The sequence below is a fragment of the Semicossyphus pulcher genome, unplaced genomic scaffold (assembly GCF_022749685.1).
Source record: "Semicossyphus pulcher isolate SPU_LCO1_2020_fin unplaced genomic scaffold, fSemPul1.0.p SCAF_20, whole genome shotgun sequence".
NCBI lineage: Eukaryota > Metazoa > Chordata > Actinopteri > Labriformes > Labridae > Semicossyphus > Semicossyphus pulcher.
Window position 1 is genome coordinate 10,142,466 of NW_027211694.1, and position 19,870 is coordinate 10,162,335.

A 19,870-nucleotide genomic window follows, 5' to 3' on the forward strand; every position below is an offset into this window, starting at 1 on the left:
AAAAACATGGTCAAGTCAAATTTAGAGATGCTTCGTTAGACTTGTTTCTTTTTATCTGACATGATGAGAAACTGAATCCAAATGTTGCTGTACTGTAGGTGAAACTTTAGTCCACATTTTTACTTACTCAAGATTCAAGACGTTTATTGTCACTCCTGTTATACAGGTACAACTGTGTGAAATTTCTATGGGGGCTGTAAGGCTGTAATTAAATGGTTAATATTAGATATAAAATAAAATATAGAAACAAAAAAGTATGCAGTAATAAGACAAAATACAAAAAGAAAATGAGGATATTTAAGAAATATGTCATTTAAAATATATATATATATATATATACAACGTAGGCAAAATACACATTTAAAAATAGATACATTGGAGGCAGAAATATAGATTCACGGGTAGATATTGCACATTTACGAATAAGTATTGCACAAATATTGTTATTACTTCTAAATAAATAAATTATCATTATTATTATTTATATTCTGGGTTTTAAAAAATTAACCTCCTTAAATAGCTTTTGTGCAGTGGACAAACTAGTTTCCCACGCGAGTCCTTGTTTGAATTGTCGTGTTTGCATGGTCTGCAGCAGGTGTTGTAATTAGTGAAGTCGGCCAGCAGGGGCGCTAGTTGTCCGTCTCTGTCTCATTGTTTGTGGCTCGCTGTTTCTCTGCACCGCCAGGCGGAGGGAGCGACGGGTCAGAGGAAAATGGCGGACGGTGTGGATCACATCGATATCTACGCCGACGTAGAGGAGGAATTCAGCCAGGTATTTAATCCACATTAACTTCCTTTGACTAATGAAACTATTCTCTGTATATTTGTATAATTTCTTCGTCGTCAATATAACCGGAGAGGGGCGTGCTCTACTGAAACGACGAGCTTCTCTGGCGTACAGGCCCCCTTTCACCATGCCGCAAACCTGCATCCTCTGCTACAATTACAGCGCGAAATGTTGCACCAGTGGTGTTTTCGACAGTAAACATAACCAATGCTGCATGTAGTAATTGATTTACCATTTTCTTTGTCAAATGCCCAAAGCAACCCCTTTATTGTTTATCATTCAAAGTTTCAGGCCTCGGCCTCGCCTCCTATGGCGGGCTACCGAGCCAAACAAACGTAGTGTCGTTAGCTAACTAGCATTAGCTGCTGTGCAGGTATAATTTTCACTTAGTTGCCTTTCCTGTCGTTTGAGCTTTCAAGTGATATAAGATAACTTTGACTAAAATATCGGTTTACGCAAACTATATGTTTTGGACTAGAAACCCATTTATCAGGTGTATTAATTGTTAGCTAAGGGCTATTAGCTTCTTAGAGGATTAATGTATTTGCTTGGTATATAATGTTTTCTTCCTCCATGCACGCGTTTCTCTCTCTCTCTCTACAATGAGGAAGCCACATCAGCCTTATAAGACATGTAAAAAGTGTTGTGTGAAGCGTTAGAAAACTTTATTTTCGCCAATATCATCTTCTACCTCATTTTTGTGTTTATTATGAAGAACTAGAGTATACGCTAAGGCTTATGCTATCCTGACTAGGTTTCTCTTTTAGTAATTATTCATGCTCTTAGACTATAGTTATAGTGTAGCAGTGTCATGACAGCATTATATTAATATGACTTCCCCATAACCTGTTTTGCAGGTATTTGCAGCCTTAGTCTTTGAATTTTTGGCGTGGGGTTGGTCACATGAACAGAAAATATCTATAATAACTAGACTGCTTAAACACAACATAGAAGTTTAAAGATGTAATCTAGACAAGTACTTTTAAAGTTGAAAATTGTTTCACTTTGCATGAGTAGTAAACATCACTGGAACATAATTTAAACTATACATGTGGACTTGTACATATTCTGCTACAGTATATAGTTGTTTGTTTTTCTGTCACATGTTTTACTGACATTTTTCTTTCATGGTTAACAGGAAGCTGACTACCCAGTTCATGAGCAGATCGACCTGTATGATGATGTAATATCGCCATCAGCCAACAATGGCGATGCACCAGAAGATCGTGACTACCTGGACACACTACCTGCACCAGGTGGCTCAGAGGGAGGGAAGAGTGCTCCTCCAAACGTGGTGTACACTTACACAGGCAAAAGGATTGCCCTGTACATAGGAAACCTCACATGGGTAGGTATCAGATCCTTTTTGTGAAGGGAAAAGCCTTCTTTGATTTTAGATACCCCATGCTCTTAAACTGCAGTTAGTTAAGTTAGAAATTATTTTATTTGGAGTTACGGGGTTAAAGACAGTCCTGTAAACAAGGCATTGTTTTACCATGCTAAACAAGCCTCAAACAGTTAGCAAGCAGTTTTAAAACATTGCTTTGAAATGTATGAAAGTTTGCATGTATAAACTGATGATGTTTTTTTTCCTATGCAGTGGACGACAGATGAGGACCTGACAGAAGCCATTCGGTCGATAGGCATCACAGACGTGCTAGAGATCAAGTTCTTTGAAAACAGAGCCAATGGCCAGTCAAAAGGGTGAGGTCTTTTTTTATCTACATGTCACATGATTGGACTTAATCAACAGCCAGCTCTAGATAGTGATATATACTTCCTGGTGTTGGATGAGGCGATTTTATGCATGTCTGGCAATAATGGTTTCAAGTTACTGGTAAGGATGCTGATGGAAATGCATTTAAACAAAGGGCATTCTTTTGTCATTTAAATTTCTTGTTCTACCTTGTTGTTTTAACACTTGTCCACTGGCACACATTTTGGTAGCCAGGACTTGGAAAATGTCATCTGACCTTTGCCAGCTTGAGATTAAAACAGTTCAAATGTTTAAACAAGGCAAAGAATCAGAGTCACAAGAAATCAAACAACTGTTTTAGATTGAAAAAAAAGTTGCATTAATCTGATTGTGCATGTCCTTTGCAATCCTCTTCCAGGTTCGCGCTCGTGTGTGTGGGCTCAGAGGCATCATCCAGGAAGTTAATGGAGCTGCTGTCAAAGAGGGAGCTCCATGGTCAGAATCCCATCGTCACGCCGTGCAACAAACAGTCCCTCAGCCAGTTTGAGATGCAGTCACGCAAAAGTAAGTAGGACAAGTGCACACTTGGAATTGTACATAATGCACAAAGGAAGAAGTAAATAACTTCCACACTTGTCGCCATGCTGGTTTGAAGAGGTCATGTAAAATATAGCAATAAGATAGATGGACTTTATGTTCAGTCAAATACTTAAAGTGATAATCTCGGAGATTTTCATTTTAATAAATGTCTGTTAAGTTACTATCTATCACCTGAATGAGGTAACACAATGGTGATTGAGCCTATGGCTCACTGATTAAAGCCTTTGCATTTGCAGTACTATGGACTGGGTGTCTGTGGTGACGTTCGCTGAAAAAATCACAAGCGACGCCCAGTCAGTAGCGCGTTTTCCATCGCCCAACTTGGTTGGTCTGCCAGAGAGGGTAGGCGGAGCTAAGCGGCTGCTTTTCAGGTCTCTGCAAGTGTTGTGAGTGAACAGTATTCTACTATGGCTGAACAAACAAAGAAAAGATCGATGACTACAGATACAACTTCAAAAACACGTGAAAATCCAAAGAAAAAGAAACAAATTGGACGCTCAGATGAAGGCAAACAGTCTAAAAAGGAAAGCGACCATCAGCGAGGAAAATCAAGAGTTGCAACTGTAACAAAGGGAGCCAGCTGTGGACGTGTGGCTAAATTGGGAAGTGTGCTTCCGTTCATCAGCAAGGGTGCCACTAAAGAGAAGGCAACTGAAATCTTCGAGATTTGACCTTTTAAGTTAACATATAGACACTTGAATCCACACACTTGGATTATTAAATATTGAACAGAAGACTTATGTTGTTATTTCATAGGTACCCAGTCAGGCCAGATGTCAGGGGAAGGTAAAGCTGGTCCCCCTGGTGCTGGCCCTCGTGGAGGTTTCCCCATGGGTCGAGGCAGAGGCAGGTTCCCTGGACCACCCGGCCCTGGAGGAGACCGCTTCCCTGGTCCTGTTGGCCACGGAGGACCGCCACCACACTTCCCTGGTTAGTTTGGGGACAGCTGTTTGTGCCAGAATGGGGGACTGGTTAGTGCGCAGATTAGGGCTAGTTATTATACCAGCGATAGACACACTAAATCAAATATTTTTACCAAAACTACAAGTGGGGAAAAACTATTGATTGGGCCTTGTTGAATGCTACATTGATTTTGTTGTTCAAAACAAGGTGAGTTCACGGTAGAAGATATTTGTTTTCTGATCACGTCTTTTCTGAAAAACTCGCTGAATTTGTTTTTAATTTCTCACGGAAAGAAATTAAATCATTTCCAGCCTCAACAGCAGGAGTCAATTTATGGATGTATACATTGGAAATGCATATACATCATGAATCAAGCAATTAGCTCACTTCAACATGCGTGATGTGTTGTGGTCGTGCTCTATTATCTGTTAAGGTGTATGGGTCAGTGGATTATTAGCCCTGCTATTGTTTTCAGGTATTTGTCATTCTTGTTGTGCTGTTTTATTTAATGTTGCAGTGCAACAGATAATCATCACAGTGTGCCCGGTGCCTTGAAAAATTAACATGAGATCATTTAAATTGTGCTTTCTGTCTGGCATTGTTGCTCTGTTAGCCCAGGCCAGGCTTTGCTACTTTTCTCACCCGCATGAAACTGAGGCAAGTCTGTTATAGTGTGTGTTTCCTGCGAGGGATCTTTCACCCATTAATCTCTCCTGGCAGGGCTCAGTCTTTGCATGTTTCCCTCCCCATCTGGTTTGTACTTCCCTTGTCCCTCTTCACCTCTAGTTGAACAAATAATCCTTCCCTTTCTGCAATTTTCTACTCACTGAAACACCATTGCTTGAAGAGCAGTTTGCTCAAAGCTTTAATTGGCAAACTTTTAGCCTTACACTCCTCGCAAATCTTGGATTGGCCGCCTTTCACGAGCAGTACAGAGAATGGAGCTGCCAGCTTTTCTCTTTTTTGTTTTCATTTTGGAGTCTTTTTTTTCCCCCCTCCATCCCACCTTTTTCTCATCTCCTCTTTGGCTTAGTGGCTGGTGCCCCCGTGTTGCAGGGCTGTGACAGGCCTTCAGTTAGTAGGCGGGAGTTTAAAAAGGGAAGACGTGTGATTGGTTTGCTTTCTTCCCCATTAGGCTCGGGGATGAGACCAGATCTGATTAGGCACCAAGATGGCCCTCTGATGGATATGAGTTTCAATCCCTTCCCGCCGGGGGGCAGGAACGGGAGCTGGCGCGGCAGAGGTGAAAAACCTCGATTGATTGGATCGATCGCCTTTTTTATCCTAACTCTCAGCTGTTTATTGGTAGGAGTTGTGCCATTGAAACTGTCTGGTTGACTGCCCCAGAAACAGCTGGATTTCTAACCCTTCTAAATCCATAAAAACAAGAGTTTCCATCAAATACTGTTTGCCCTACATGAAGCAGGCAATCAAACGAAATGCAATGGCTCAATGTCGGAAAAACACTCCCCTTTAAACTGTTTTCTATAAAGTTCTTTCATGCAGCTGCAGGGGAGACTTAAAACAAAATATATCTAGTGACAAAGCCTTGCAGTACCCAATTTTTCCCTAAACGGGAGACCCCTGCATGGAACAATCTGTTTGCTAACTGCATTATCTCATTAAGTATATGAGCTTGTCATGCTGAACTCTTGGGCTCTTGGCATCTTACAGCCGTGCGCCCACACAATTAAGAGCTGAGGAAAAACAATCAACCATTATATGCTGGGCTGCTGTTTTAAGAAAGCTGGCGAGAAGCAATTTGCCATGAGTGTATCTCATCCTTTCTGTTACTTTCTCATTTAATTTGCTGCATTATTATGTGGCCTTTTTATGTTTTTGTTCCCTGTAGCTATGGCTTGCTCTTCCTTATCTGTCTGCGTCATTGTCCCTTCTTTGAACTGCCTAAATACATCTGAAGGAAAGGATGGAAAACAGACTGCAGGATGTAAAAACAGCTTAACTGTTACATCAGCTGATGTAGTAATTGTTTCATGTTTGAAAGTATTTTTTCAGGTAGAAAATGTCTTTGATTTCACCTTCATACTCTGAAATGGTGAAGGAGGGGGGCTCTGCCTACTGTAACCATAAATATAAAGAGTCCAGTGAGTCCTACTTTGTCTCATGCGCTTCTCTTTTGTGACTTATGTTCTTTCTTAGGTGGAATGCAGGGTCCCCCACGTCCCCCTCCCGGTCCACCTGGTCCCCCAGGCCCTCCAGGACCTCCACCCCCTGGCCAAGGCCTCCCCCCTCCCCTCCCTGGTCCTCCAAACCGTGGCGACAGGCCACCCCCTCCTGTTCTCTTCTCTGGTCAGTTCGGCCAGCCTCCAATGGGACCCATGCCCCCAGGTCCCCCTCCTCCAGGTTACGGCCCTCCCCCTGGTCCCCCACCCCCTCAACAGGGCCCGCCACCTCCGGGACCCTTCCCTCCACGCCCCCCAGGCCCCATTGGTCCCCCCATGGCTTTGGCGCCTCCTCCTCATATGGCAGGGCCCCCACCAGGTGGACCACCACCAGCACCCCATGTCAACCCTGCGTTCTTCCCCCCACCGGGCAACAACAACATGCCTCCCAACGACAGCCGAGGCCCACCCGGACCAAACGACCCCTACGGGCGCCCGCCGCCATATGAGAGAGGGGACTACGGTCCCGGAGGCCGGTAAGAACATAAAAGCAGTGTAGCTGGGGGTGTTATAATGATGATTGATACTCTTTTTGTGAAAGATAGTTTGCTTCTTGAACTCAACACATGCTTTGACCCCTGTGTGTTTGTAGGGAGATGGAGGCCTCACGGACCCCTCTGAGCGAGGCAGAGTTTGAGGAGATCATGAACAGGAACAGAGCCATCTCCTCCAGCGCCATTTCTAGAGCGGTGTCTGACGCCAGTGCAGGTAACCAACATTATATGATGCATACCAGACCAGAGCTTCTTTACTGTGTGTGTTTCTGAATCAATTTAGCTGAATGCAACCTTGTCTTCTCGTCAGCTGATTATGGCAGTGCGATAGAAACCTTGGTGACCGCCATCAGTCTGATTAAGCAGTCCAAAGTGTCAGCAGACGACCGCTGTAAGGTCCTCATCAGTTCCCTGCAGGACTGCCTCCATGGCATTGAGTCAAAAAGCTATGGTTCCGCCTCCAGGTAAGATTTGAATGTAGTGAGCAGCCCTTAAATGCGACACTGAAGTTTTACATAAGCTAAGAGTATCTCAACATTTTTGAGATTATTAAAAGTAGAGATAAGACTATTTGCCTAATCTATATTTGGCAGTAAATTTTTAATTTTTTCTGCCAGGCGAGAGCGTTCCAGGGAACGAGACCACAGCCGCTCCAGAGAAAAGAGCCGACGCCACAAGTCTCGCAGCCGAGACCGACACGAGGACTATTACCGAGAACGCAGCCGGGAGCGCGACCGCCATCGCGAGCGGGACCGCGACAGAGACCGCGAGAGAGAGCGGGAGAGGGAGTACCGACATCGCTAGAGGAGGAGGAAGGTGGGTACAGCTTTTCCTGTGTTGTCCTCTGTCTTAGGCTGTCTCCTGTCTTCTTTATCTCTGCTGTTATCTCAGGCCTGGACTTTATATTTGAGAAAATGGAGAAGGGAAAACTTTCATTCAGGTAGGTCTAAGGTAAGTTTGATTCTCAAAGAATTTCATAATAGTGATCACAATTGTGTTATTGTGTCTTTCAGGCAATGTGTGTAACACACACTCAATGTATTCACCGACAGTTGTAAGATTTGTATTGATTCTGTGGTTCCCAGAGACAGATAGTTATTGGATCTGACTTTGTGGGTGCAATGTTATTTTTTGGTCTGCATGCCTCTGAGGCTGGTGAGCTGCAAAATGTGTCACTTTTTGTTATCTGCCAAGTAAATTTAACAATACAAAAATAGGTCTTCTTAAGATCCTGTGCATAGCTATGAAATAGGTACATGTTTGACTGTGGTGGATAAGGCTTTTCACTAGTTCTGCTTTGTTTTGGTAGATCAGAGACTCTTGCTCAACATCTGTTTGGCACCTAAAAAGTGAAAAAGATCCACATTTTGTTTTTACCAGCACTTACGGCAAGTGGACCAAAAAAGTGGAGACATTTTCTGGCTTGAATATCAAGGTTCAATACTTAAGGGGCCATCCCACTATATGTTAAAATGTACTTTGCCCTCTGGGTTGGTTTTGTAATAGTCCCTTTATGAATTGAGGTGATTGGTTTTAACTAGACCACACAAAATCCTATATCTGTACTGTCTGTCCTGATTGGATTGTATTTTTTGGGGGGGAGAAATACTGCAGTTTATAGCTTCTCAATACCGATCTACACTTTGTAAATGTTCCATTCAGATTTATGTTGTATACATTACACCATTATTATATTTATATATCATTGTCATGTTATCATGAGAAGATTACTATTTATCAATCGAAATGTGTCTATCTAATGATTTTTGGACACGTTTTGACAATGTAATTGTACCATATTTGCATGTCAGTAATATTGTCTGACAGTTTGTAAATTAAATGTTTTGCAGCAAAGTGTTGCTCACGTTTGAACAATATTACCTCAATTTAAGATGTTGAGGTAAAGTGAAAAACTATTAGTATGTTTTTTGATATCTATGTTGTGACAATACAGATGTAATGTCCCTATGTTGATGCCCTCACTTCCCATAATGCTTTGGGGCGAGGGTAAGAATTGGATTTGTGATTTGTTGATTTTCAGAATTTATTTACATTAAGCATCAGTCCACAATTCATTGCAGGATCTTACAGATATAATGTTGTGAAGATTAAATAACACACACATTGAATATGTTGACAAATTTTAAACAAGGAACAGGAAGATGTTTCTGTGCCTGTCACCAGGGTAGTTTTGAAGGCAGGATTGAAGGTAGACAGTGAATCAAAACTCTCTAACAATTGTAAAGTCAGTTGATATTTATATGCTATCTGTTTCACATTGCGTAATTCATTTTAGAAGTGTACATTTTAGCGTTGAGTTTTTGTGTGTTTCTTGTCTGTACATTGAAAAGATCTGCTTTGGCTGCAGTGTTGACTTTTTATTGACAAATCATCTCAGGTTGGCAGGAAGTATTCTGGCTCTTAGCATTACATGTTTTGTTGGCCTTTTGGATGTTGTCATGTAATGATTGAGCTGTAGATTAATTTATCTGAAACTACTCAACACCGTGTTGTAAACAACTAATACCGATACCACACTGACAATGGTGTGTTGCTCTCAAATTGTTAAAGGTAAATATTTTTCAGGCAAATTTTCTGAGACTCGCTGGCGTTTTTCTTGGATTGTTGTTGTTCGGGCTTCACAAGTCATTTTGTAATCTTTGTGGGGAGATGCTTTGTTGAATTTCTGCATGTTGAACATGGAAACTTTTGTAAAGCGTTGAAATTGAAGTTGAATTATCTTTGAGTCATTTTGTATGTCGTTCTGACGCCCATTACTGCCAAACTATTAAGATGTTTGTGGTGTTTTGTGTAAACTGGTTCTTGTAGAGCAGAGTCTTGTAGGTCACAGGGGCTCTTCAGCATCTCTGTATAGTTGCGCATCACCCCAAATAATATTTCCCACACTTTAAAATGAGCTTTCAGAAATGAACTTAATTACCATAATTGAATTTAAGCAGAGCATGAAACATGCCCTCTCCCATTAGACACATTATTTAAACATGCCATTTTTCTGAGCTTACTCCATACTGAGAAATCTTAAGTGGGGTGGTTTTGCTTGTGGAGTTGCTGAATTCTGAAGCAGGCTGTACCAACACAATGTAAGTTAGTAACTGTCTGTGTAATCTGTACTGTGATTTTTTATAGTGATGAGTTGTGCTAGTTTGCAGTTTACACCCGTATCTAAATTGATCAAATCCCTGTTCTCCTGAACTGTTATATAATTACAGTTTTTAATGAAAAGTGAGACTTTGTGTCCATCGGGAACCTCTTTTGAAAAAAAACTTTATTTAATTAAAGGAAAATATTTTTTTTTTCCTGTCACTTACAGTATATATTTTTCACATGTAGGAAATGGTAACAGCTCAAACTCAAAACCTTAAGGTGTCTTTTTTTATTAAATATGTAATGCATTTCCAAGTAGCATTGCAACTGCAGTGTCCTCTAAGCCATATGTAGTTAATTCTGTTAGATAAGAGATCCCCGGTGGGTACTGAGCCTGAACTTTTGGGAATATTTAGATGCCAAAAAATGCTTTTGTTCAGTATATTTTTAAGAATGTTTCTTGCAATATAAATGACATAACTAAAGACCAAAAATCTGAAATCTTTGAGCATGGTTATCAGGGAATACTTGAGAATAAGCTTTTATTCCTGATAGTGGTATGGCTGTTTGTTGTGTCCACAGATTTGCTTTCACACTGATATATCTGTTCATATTGCTGTGGGGGGGGGGGGGGGGGGGGGGTGTACACTGTTTGCACAGGGCTGAAATGACTTTTCGTGCTCTCTCTTCAGTCTGTCTGTAGGTGTATTTGTGTAGGGGATCACAGACCTGATGTCCTTTTCAAACAGTCGTGATATTTGCTCATGTTGAACCAGGGTCAAACAGAGTTTCATTCCTGTTCTGCATAACAATTCATGCATAAATAACGAGAAGGTAACATAATTTACTCTTTAATGACATAGAAAGAGACATGAATATACAGTTTGTGACTGAGGGAAGTATAAAATAACAATAACAAATCGAGTAGAAGCTAAAGTAATTTAGCTTAGCTGAAGCAACTGGTGACAATATAGCAGTAAATATTTTTTAGTTCCCAGGTTATTTTAGCCAACAAACCAGCTGTGTTGCAAAACTGAGCAGAGTTTTGGAAGTGTAAATTTCGCATTCTTATTGAATTAAAACTTTTTTCTGATATAAAAGGAGATTTTACAAGCCTTTCTTTAGATATGATGATAATGCCAACATTGCTTCCACTTTGTGAAATGGTAAGTATCACATATTAGGCTGCTGTTGGAGGTCTTTTGTGGCAGCTAAACAAGTTTAAGGTGGAGGAGTATTTTATGAACTGCTTGACCCTGGTTTGACTCTGACAACTGTTTCATTCCATGCTATATTAGCTGACAATGTGCTACACATGTTAATGTTTTGTCAGAACTATAATATCCCCAAATGAAAAGACTTGAAAATTTCAATTTTCAATATGTAAAAAGATTTGTTAGTGTAATATTTCTGGATGATATTTGATCACTGAGAAAAGCTCAGTTATGCCCATTTCCACTTCTCCTGAATGTTATCTATCATCTTAATTAATAGTGCTACAATGAGTACCACTAAGTTTGATTACTATGTTGTGTAAAAAAAAAAAAAAAAATATTGGTGTGTATTTATTTGTAGCCATTTACCATGTAAAACAAAACACCTCTACAACGTATCACATTTTCATCTGCCTTTGAATTATGTGTACTCATTTGACCTGTAAGTAAGGCCTTTGAGCTGCAGAAACCAGATCTGAATTCATCTTTTTAAAGGCTTAATATATTTGATACCTAATCCTAAAGAATACCATGCCATTTTGAAATGACTTTCTGTATCAGAAATGTTTACATTTCATATGATAAGTTCAACAATTTCATCAAAATGTGGTTTTTAGTGGATACAAATGTAAATTGGTCAGTGGACCATTGATGACAGTGTAATTGATCATTTATCTTGCCATTTACTATTGTTGTAGAGGTTCCAGTTTCCTGTTCTTTGCATACTGGTCTTTGTCTTTCTCAATTTAAGTATAAAACATAGCATCCAGTTCCCTTGCATTATGTCCAGTAGACCATTAGCGGTTAAAGAAAATTACATAGCAAAAAACTGCCCAGTGAAATCAAATCGAAAATAATAATGTGAAAGTTTACTGTGCTGTCCCAGAGTCAGATGTGTGCCTTTCTCTCCATAGTTTTGTGTTTTGATCTACAGCTCTTGTTGTCTTTTCTGTGTTTTACTCCTGTGTTGCTTTATTACCTGAAAAATATAGGTTGTGTTGCAACCAGTCATGCACTTTTTCTGTAGTTTGTCACATTGGATCCATTTTTAGTGTTTAGCCCGGTCTTCATGCCTGCTAGTACCAATTGGTTGCAAGGAAAATCTGGCTAATGCAGAAAAAAATAACAACTTATAAATTAATATTTAGTGAAAGCATTTAAATACAACTACAGTTGGCCCGTGTCCTAAACTATGAGAAGCTAGTGAGTTTAGAATTCCTATTTTAAGACCCCAGAAAGCCATTACTTCATTATATTATTGATAGGTGAGATTTATTGTGATGTTGTCTTTGCTCATTTGGCTAATGTTAACAGCACAATACAGCAGAGGAGGTTTAATTTAACAAATACTCTACCAATTTACCAAGATATTCTATAATTGCTGAAAAACGCATAAAACAGACACGATGCTACACAGTAAATTACTGGTCCTATGAAGCCTAACGCTGCATTCACACATGAAGCGTGTCGGCTATGTGGCGTGGCCACAAAAGTAAAGGCCATAAACAATTTGAATATGTTCTCTTTATTAATGCCATTTAGATTTATTATATACAGGAAAGAATGAAGAGGCATCTGTGCAACTTTAAATAATTAGGTTAGTAAAGATATACATCAATCACTCTTCACTTTGACTGGCTGTTTGCCATATCCAGGGATAGTTTCGGGTCTTTGTTTTAAAGTTTTCCGTGGGTTGGTCTTAACAGAAAACAATCTTATTTACATTAGAAACGGGACCTTAATTAACACAGCATAAACGACAACCGTTAGCCGAGACGGAGAGCGAGCGAGGGAGAGAGGGACAGAACGTTCCCGAATGACGTCCATAACATGATTTTATTTATTTATTTTTTACATATACACTTATGGCCTGCAGGCCACTTGCGACTACGTTTTTATTTCAACGAATATTACGCAGGAACCACAATAAGGAGCCTGTGAGTGACTTAATGTATTAAATAACCTTCCTGTTAAAGTTACTAATAAAGTTTAAAAAAAAAAAAAAAAAACGGCCCGGGAGACACTTCAAAATAAAAGCATTGTGTACAAACGAGGGGAGTCAGAATTCCAGATTGGGCTTTTACTTTGAAAAAGCATACCGAAGGCATTGACGTACTTTACTCCCCATGCCTGTGACTTTTACTACAGGAAGAGATGTTAATATTGCCGTCAGTCATCAGTAGGACTCATCACAATTCATTTTCACCGTGAATTTAAAAATAGGCGAGCTTCCTATTCTCTAGATTTTCGGTGCGTGAGCAGCGCTAATCACGCGCGCGTCGCCGGCAGTGTGAACAGGATAATTTGTTTTCATGCATTTAAAATGGAAATGAACACGCCACGGAGCAATAACGCACGCGCCACGCTTCTTGTGTGAATTAGCCGTAATGCACATTTTATGACTTCAGGCTACATTACCCTGCCCATTATTGACGAGTCTTGTTTAACCCAGCATAGTTTTACCTCTCTAGACTCTGTCAACATTTCCCCTTATGTCTATGCCTGAATTTGGAGTTCAGTATACATAGTAGACAATCCGTAACTGAAGGCCAAAATTCCGTTCCAGAGTTTTAAATACACATTTTAAATCTGGTCAATTCTTTAAAAATTGTTACATGTAATGCGGAAGCTTTTATGTATGATTTTACGTAAAATGCATGTTCAATATTTCAATGGGAAATTGAGGAATTGCATTTAGGTGTAGACTCTTCTGAGTATTGTTTTATTTCCTGGTGTGTACATATTAATAGATATTTCCTGTTCAAGTTTGCATGTTTCTGTGTCGTGCTAGGGTTGGGGGAAGTACACTGTCTACTGAGCAAGTAATGTTAATGTCCTTAAGTTTTGACTTAATGTGTCTTGTTTTCCTGACCACAAAACATTTTTCATAATAAAAACTCCACCCTTGAGACTCAAAATGACGGTGGATTGAACCCAGCCCTGGTGCGCACTATGTTTGTGTAGTCTAGAGGTTTAATGGTGGGGGGGGGGAAGTGTTCACTGTTGGGCTGCCTCGAAACCAAACTCCACCCTTCGTTTTGAAACCTTTCAGCTCACGAGGATCAAGGATGGATGGAAGGAAAAGGAGGAAGGATTTCAGTGCGCCACCACCTCCCCAACCCTGCATGACCGGACAGGATTACAACCACCACCTCTTCCTCCACCCCTTCATCTCTCCTCTCCTCTCCGTCTCCACCCATCCTTCTCTCTGTCTGTTCATCTTGTCTGCCTGACTTAAGCGCAGTGGATGGGAGACCCTGACCTGTGTAAGGCTTTGTTATCCAAACCTCTTTACTCCTGGTAACTAAAGATGAAAGAAAAGAAACTTTCCAAACAGCTCTTTTATTTTTATGATGTTTTATTTCACCTGAAGATGACTACTTGTGATGCTTTGTTTTGCAAAATACAATAAAATGGCCCACTCAATCCCCAGGTAGAAGACACAAACATTACATCCTATTGTTTTTTATTTTCCCTCGGCTCGCTGTACTGTGTACATTCAGTTTAGAGATCAGTTTTTATAGGGTACATGTTTGATGTTTTCTCCCCACCCCTCCCTCTCATTCTCATTTATTCTTTTCAAGGTTAGTATGTTTGTAAATGTCTCTCTGCTTTTGATTAAAAACTAGATGGTGTTGTAATAAAAAATGTTTAATGAGGTACTCGATGCATTTGGTGACTTCCTCTATACGTTTGGCTCATTTATATTAAATGTGTATTTTTGACTGCAAACTGCTTTTCATGTTGAATTTGCCTACATACAGGTAATGTTTTGTAGCTCTTAGTGAGTAGCTTATGTTATAGAAAGTTCTGCCCTATTACTTGTTTTATTTTTTTATGTTGGAAAAAACGGAGTAAGCGACATGAGATGAATTTACTCTGTTTGGCAACTTACATTTATTGTAGCTCTACATGTACATACAGTGCATTTCACCACACAGCCAATAGCCAAAAATACACAATTCTTTTTGTGGTGTGTTATCGCACTACACCACACCAGGAACTTATCGAATGATGACTGTGTTTGAATTCTTTGTATTGTTCATTTAAAATGTGTTCATGCTAAGATTTGAATCCAAGCAGCCATTGTAGTTGGTGTATGTTTGATCGTTCTTCAATCGCATTTGTGGAAAATTTACCATTTAAAGTAAGTGGTACTTTTTTCTATACAACACACCTTTTTTGTTCGTTTTTCAGCATAAATATGAAACACCAAAGATTGTTTTAACATGAACAGATTCGAATGCAATTTTAGTATTCACCTTGCTTTTCCTTTCCACCACTCATAAGTTTCATGTCATGCATTACCACTGAAATAGACTGTTATTGTCAACACTTTGATACAGAGCTTTTACTTTGTAATGATCAAGATGATTGGTTCAGCCAATAAGCACTGAGTTGCATGTATTTTTTTTTCACTATCTTGCATAATGAAATATATCAGCAGTAGGTGTTCTGATATTAGACCTTGGATCATGAGGCCAGATCGGTTTTTGATTTACCAGGAAAAACATGTTTGTGGTACTGCAACAGTGTTTTAACAAGGGTTTGACGTATTGCTATTTGTTCCATTTGTACTCCAAAAACAAAGCAATATGGACAAAATGAGATGGAAATATAATATTGCAACAAAAGAAAATGTGGTAAATGCTCATTAAGATGTGGTAAAACATCTGTTTAAATTGTCTAAATCGAATCCAACTTTTGTGTTGTGTTTTTATATAATTGGAACTTCTTGTTGTTTGACTTGTCAAGGTTAGTGTTTTCTTTGTTTTATTTTCCTTAAATCATCTTCCATTTTGGTTCTAATCATGACCATGCTCTGAAATGTTGCATCTCAAAATATGATTATTGTTAAAAAAAAAAAAAAAAAAAGTGGACACTAACCCTCAACTAGTCATTTTAATGGTGACGGGAACCACTCTTAACTTTGATGAAAGATCAAACTGTCTCAAGACATTTTTTAATATCCTCATGGTGTCCTTGAAATGTCTTCTTGTGCTAACAGTATGATTTAAAAGAGTTTTATATTTAAAAAATGTCTCCTTTAATCCTGTAAATTGTTAAAGTGGATTGAATCAAATTGTTAACTTGTTTTTGTATGAACAGAAAATGCGTGGGGCATTTTGCACTTGACTATGGAAAGATCGTATGTCAGAAACCAGCTGACTTTTTGGGGCTGACTGGACTTTTCTCTCAGGACTGTTCAATGTGTACAAATCAGTCAGTGCCCTCTTTAGTAGAAACTATAGGACAGCTTTATACATCTTTCATCAGCTAGAATAAAAACATGTATGTACAGCTTCCATCAAACATCCCTAGGTGTCCTCCTGTATCTGCCTTTTGCTGCCTTCTCTCCACAGCGCTGAAGGTAAGTGTTTCAGGTCTACATCGCTGCAGAAGAACAAACAGTCCAAGTTTGGCTGACTCTGCTGCCTTAACCTCACACAAGCAGCTGGAAAGTTTGTTAAGTATTTCATTTAAATGGTTAAAATTAATTTCACCATTTATTACCTGTTCTTCAGCTACTGCTTGATTATCTGTAACAGATAATACCTTTAGCCATGTGTGACCCCAATCTGAAGCTCTCCAAATGTTTAACATGGGGAGATCCAAAACACTTATTAGGTAACTGGTCCTTAACAGCAGACCTTTCTCTCTGTAAAAGTAATTGATTGGTAAAGCTTTGCCCAGTTTTTATTGTGGGTGCAACTTAATCCAACTTGGGTTTAAAGTTATATGGGGCCTATTCTGCTTTATTCCCAGTAAGGGCTTTTGATATCCTGTACTTCCATTAATGTCCTGCTTAAATTGCAGATATCCTGTCATGGAAAGCACATGGTTTCCAAATTGATGAAATTTAAACTAAAGAAAATAAACATTTTTAAATCGATTCAGTTTTGTGGCCGTCCTTTGTACAAAATACATTAAAGTAGCCTTCACAGTGGACTTTGGTTAAGAAAATCATGGACAATATAAAAAATCGTCAATGTGAACGAGGTTTTATTAAAAAGTTCATCTGCAATTTTCTTTGGTAAAATGCTGCCCTTTAACAGTTCTTTGCTGTTTACAAATTGAGGACAGATAATCGAGTATATTTTTTAAAAGACTAGCGTTACATGGAAAAGAATGAACCGTAAATACGAAGAACTCCAACTCACCTACGTAAATAATATTGATATATGGAAACGGGAGTAAAACTAACATTATAGTTATCTAAAATGCTATTTTAACAAACTTTAGGCAAAATAAAATTCAATATTAATTTTAAATTTTGGGGCATTCTGCTAGTTCGACAGCCGGAACCTTAATCTCCGCATGTCGCATTCCTCCGTGCAATTTATATCATTACACCAGCTATTTCCGGCGGTTGTTTGGCTGCCGGTTTGAAATGAGATCGCTGGCTATATAAAGCGTGCTTTAAATGCTTAAATGGCAGGTTTATTAAATCTGGATACACACTGTGGATCAAGAAGAGTCCTATAGAGTGTACTACGGGATTAACTTCACTCGTTTTCTACCGTACTATGTTTAAAAAGATGACTGAATTTGGTCCAGATTCCGGGGGGAGAGTTAAGGTAACGCAACGTTACAATAACAGTCTGTGGTTTTTGTAATAACATTAGCTCATTGAAAGGCTTGAAAGGAGTTTGATAAGCAACAAACAGTGTTCATTATAAGATAATATTTATTTTAAGAAAATATACAGTCAACAGGGAGCATTCACAACGTTATTCACAGTTTCTTTCTTTCCAGTTTCTCGTTTTTTAAACGGTGTTAACATTGTCAGCAACCGAGTAATATTGTTATCAATGTTTTCCCTCTGTGGTCTGCAGGGAGTAACCATTGTAAAGCCTATCGTGTTTGGGAACGTTGCCCGTTACTTTGGGAAAAAGCGAGAGGAGGATGGACACACACATCAGTGGTCAGTCTATGTGAAGCCTTACAGAAATGAGGTAAGACATCCAGATTGCATTACGGCTTCTATAAAGTCTATTTTATACTTACATTTCTATTGACATAGTAATTGGTTGAAATATATTAAACAACTGACCTCTACTAAGTTTATTCTAAAATATGTATCTTTGTTATTCCAGGATATGTCTGCATATGTGAAGAAGATCCAGTTCAAGCTCCACGAGAGCTATGGTAACCCACTGAGAGGTGAGTAGACCTTAACATGACAGAGATGGGATGGTAGGATGCAATTGCGTAAACAATCTGAAAATAATACAAATGCAAAATGTGTAAATAAAACAAAAAATGTTCCTCTTTCTAGTGGTTACTAAGCCTCCATACGAGATTACAGAGACCGGCTGGGGCGAGTTCGAGATCATCATCAAGATCTTCTTCATCGACCCCAATGAGAGACCTGTGAGAACAGTTTCATAGAATATAAAAACATGTCCTGTGTAGTAACTCATTGTGCAATTTTAAAAGTACGCTTCTTGAATGTATAGGATGTTCTTTGATAAAAAAAGAAGGCACCTTAATGTTGAACTTAACCTCCCTGTATGTATGTTTAATTGTGCCTGTTCTTGTTTGTATTTCAGGTGACTCTGTATCATCTGTTGAAGCTGTTCCAGTCTGACTCCAGTGCCATGCCTAAGAAGACAGTTGTATCTGAATTCTATGATGAAATGGTACTTCTACTTTCATGCTGTAACTGATGACAATTGTTACTACACTGCATCAATTCCTATGTTTCCTTACAATGAAAACTGTAGTTATGTGTGATATATTAGCACCAACATGAATGGTGAAATGACATAAATAGCATCCAAAAAGCCCCTATTGCAGAGCTCTCACACACGTAGAACTTGAATCTAATGGAAATGTTTTTGCAGATCTTCCAGGATCCAACAGCCATGATGCAGCAGCTACTGACCACTTCAAGACAGCTCACCCTGGGAGCATACAAGCATGAGACAGAGTGTATGTACGCACACAATGAACATAGAAACATGTAAATACAGCTTCCCATCTTAGACTGTCATTGTCATTTATGTGTGTTTACCTGCCCGTGTCTACAGTCAGTGAGCAGGAGCAGAGGACCAAGGAGAAAATGGAAGCAGCAAAGAAGAGAACAAGTCAGGAGATCACAGAGCTGAAAGACAAACTAAAGGCCAGCAGAGAAAATATCAACCACCTGAAGGCAGAGATCAGGAAACTGGAGGAGGACGGAGATCACAAGGAGCACTGAGACACAGACAAAGACGAGACACACACACAGAAGGGATTGTCCAGCAGAGAACGGCCTTCATTTTTGTGTTCTAGACCACATTAAGGAAAAAAAATGCCTTGTTTTGATAAATAGAAAATGCTCAATAATTTTCTGATGTTATTGCAGAATTAGTTTTGTTCAGTCATGCTGATGAATTTGATCTTGTGCTGAAGCGGTGTTTTTCAATACCAGAATCAGAGTACTATCCTTAAAACATTCACATCTGTGTGTTGGATGTGAATAATGCATTTGTTGTTGTTTTTATGGATTTGATGTTTTTCTACATAAAGAAAATGGGTTTAAAATATTGCAGTTTTTTTTGTAACTGTAAGTGGACAGATTTATCAAGCATGATAAAATACAGGTGCAAGTTAAGGTCAGTGGGAGGAAACTTAGTCAAAGCATTTTGTACAACATTGACACACTGGGAGTTAAACAAACTGTCAGTGTCAGTAAAATCAGTTAAAAAAAACATTTCGTTAAACCCGGAGTTTGACCTTATACAACCTGCTCCTGTTTAGATTAACTCTTTAGGATCCACATTTCAAAGCAGACAAGTTTACATGTGTTTATGTGCATAATAAATACTAGCTTAGTTTAATGTGGTTTACAATGTTACAATTTAATTTAGCGGATTCTTTTGTCCAAAGCAATGTACACCTGA

General features: G+C 39.1%; 2 protein-coding genes across 5 annotated transcripts; both read left to right on the forward strand.

The window, feature by feature from the left end:
* Positions 1-690: 690 nt before the first annotated feature.
* Positions 691-14,714, forward strand: cpsf6 (cleavage and polyadenylation specific factor 6). Of its 4 annotated transcripts, XM_069670966.1 has the most exons (11): positions 691-772; positions 1,926-2,135; positions 2,388-2,491; positions 2,902-3,047; positions 3,840-4,013; positions 5,122-5,229; positions 6,147-6,645; positions 6,762-6,877; positions 6,974-7,127; positions 7,281-7,479; positions 14,035-14,714. In XM_069670966.1, the coding sequence occupies exons 1-10, from the start codon at positions 713-715 to the stop codon at positions 7,465-7,467; spliced, it is 1,758 nt and encodes a 585-aa protein (XP_069527067.1). In that variant the 5' UTR covers positions 691-712; the 3' UTR covers positions 7,468-7,479; positions 14,035-14,714. The 4 variants fall into 4 exon arrangements, with proteins under 4 accessions (XP_069527067.1, XP_069527068.1, XP_069527069.1 ...); XM_069670967.1 differs by lacking the exon at positions 5,122-5,229; XM_069670968.1 differs by lacking the exon at positions 3,840-4,013.
* Positions 14,715-14,807: 93 nt separating this feature from the next.
* On the forward strand, positions 14,808-19,729 carry yeats4 (YEATS domain containing 4). Its single transcript, XM_069670970.1, has 7 exons — positions 14,808-17,560; positions 17,819-17,938; positions 18,080-18,146; positions 18,262-18,356; positions 18,536-18,625; positions 18,830-18,917; positions 19,016-19,729. Exons 1-7 carry the CDS (start codon positions 17,510-17,512, stop codon positions 19,183-19,185), a joined length of 681 nt encoding a protein of 226 aa, XP_069527071.1. The 5' UTR covers positions 14,808-17,509; the 3' UTR covers positions 19,186-19,729.
* Positions 19,730-19,870: the final 141 nt, after the last annotated feature.

Coding starts and splice junctions, on each gene's coding strand:
- cpsf6 (XM_069670966.1), top strand. CDS start 713: ATGGCGGACGGTGTGGATCACATCGATATCTACGCCGACGTAGAGGAG. Junction 5,230..6,146: donor CGGGAGCTGGCGCGGCAGAG/GTGAAAAACCTC, acceptor GTTCTTTCTTAG/GTGGAATGCAGGGTCCCCCA. Junction 6,646..6,761: donor GACTACGGTCCCGGAGGCCG/GTAAGAACATAA, acceptor GTGTGTTTGTAG/GGAGATGGAGGCCTCACGGA.
- yeats4 (XM_069670970.1), top strand. CDS start 17,510: ATGTTTAAAAAGATGACTGAATTTGGTCCAGATTCCGGGGGGAGAGTT. Junction 18,357..18,535: donor TCGACCCCAATGAGAGACCT/GTGAGAACAGTT, acceptor TTTGTATTTCAG/GTGACTCTGTATCATCTGTT. Junction 18,626..18,829: donor CTGAATTCTATGATGAAATG/GTACTTCTACTT, acceptor ATGTTTTTGCAG/ATCTTCCAGGATCCAACAGC.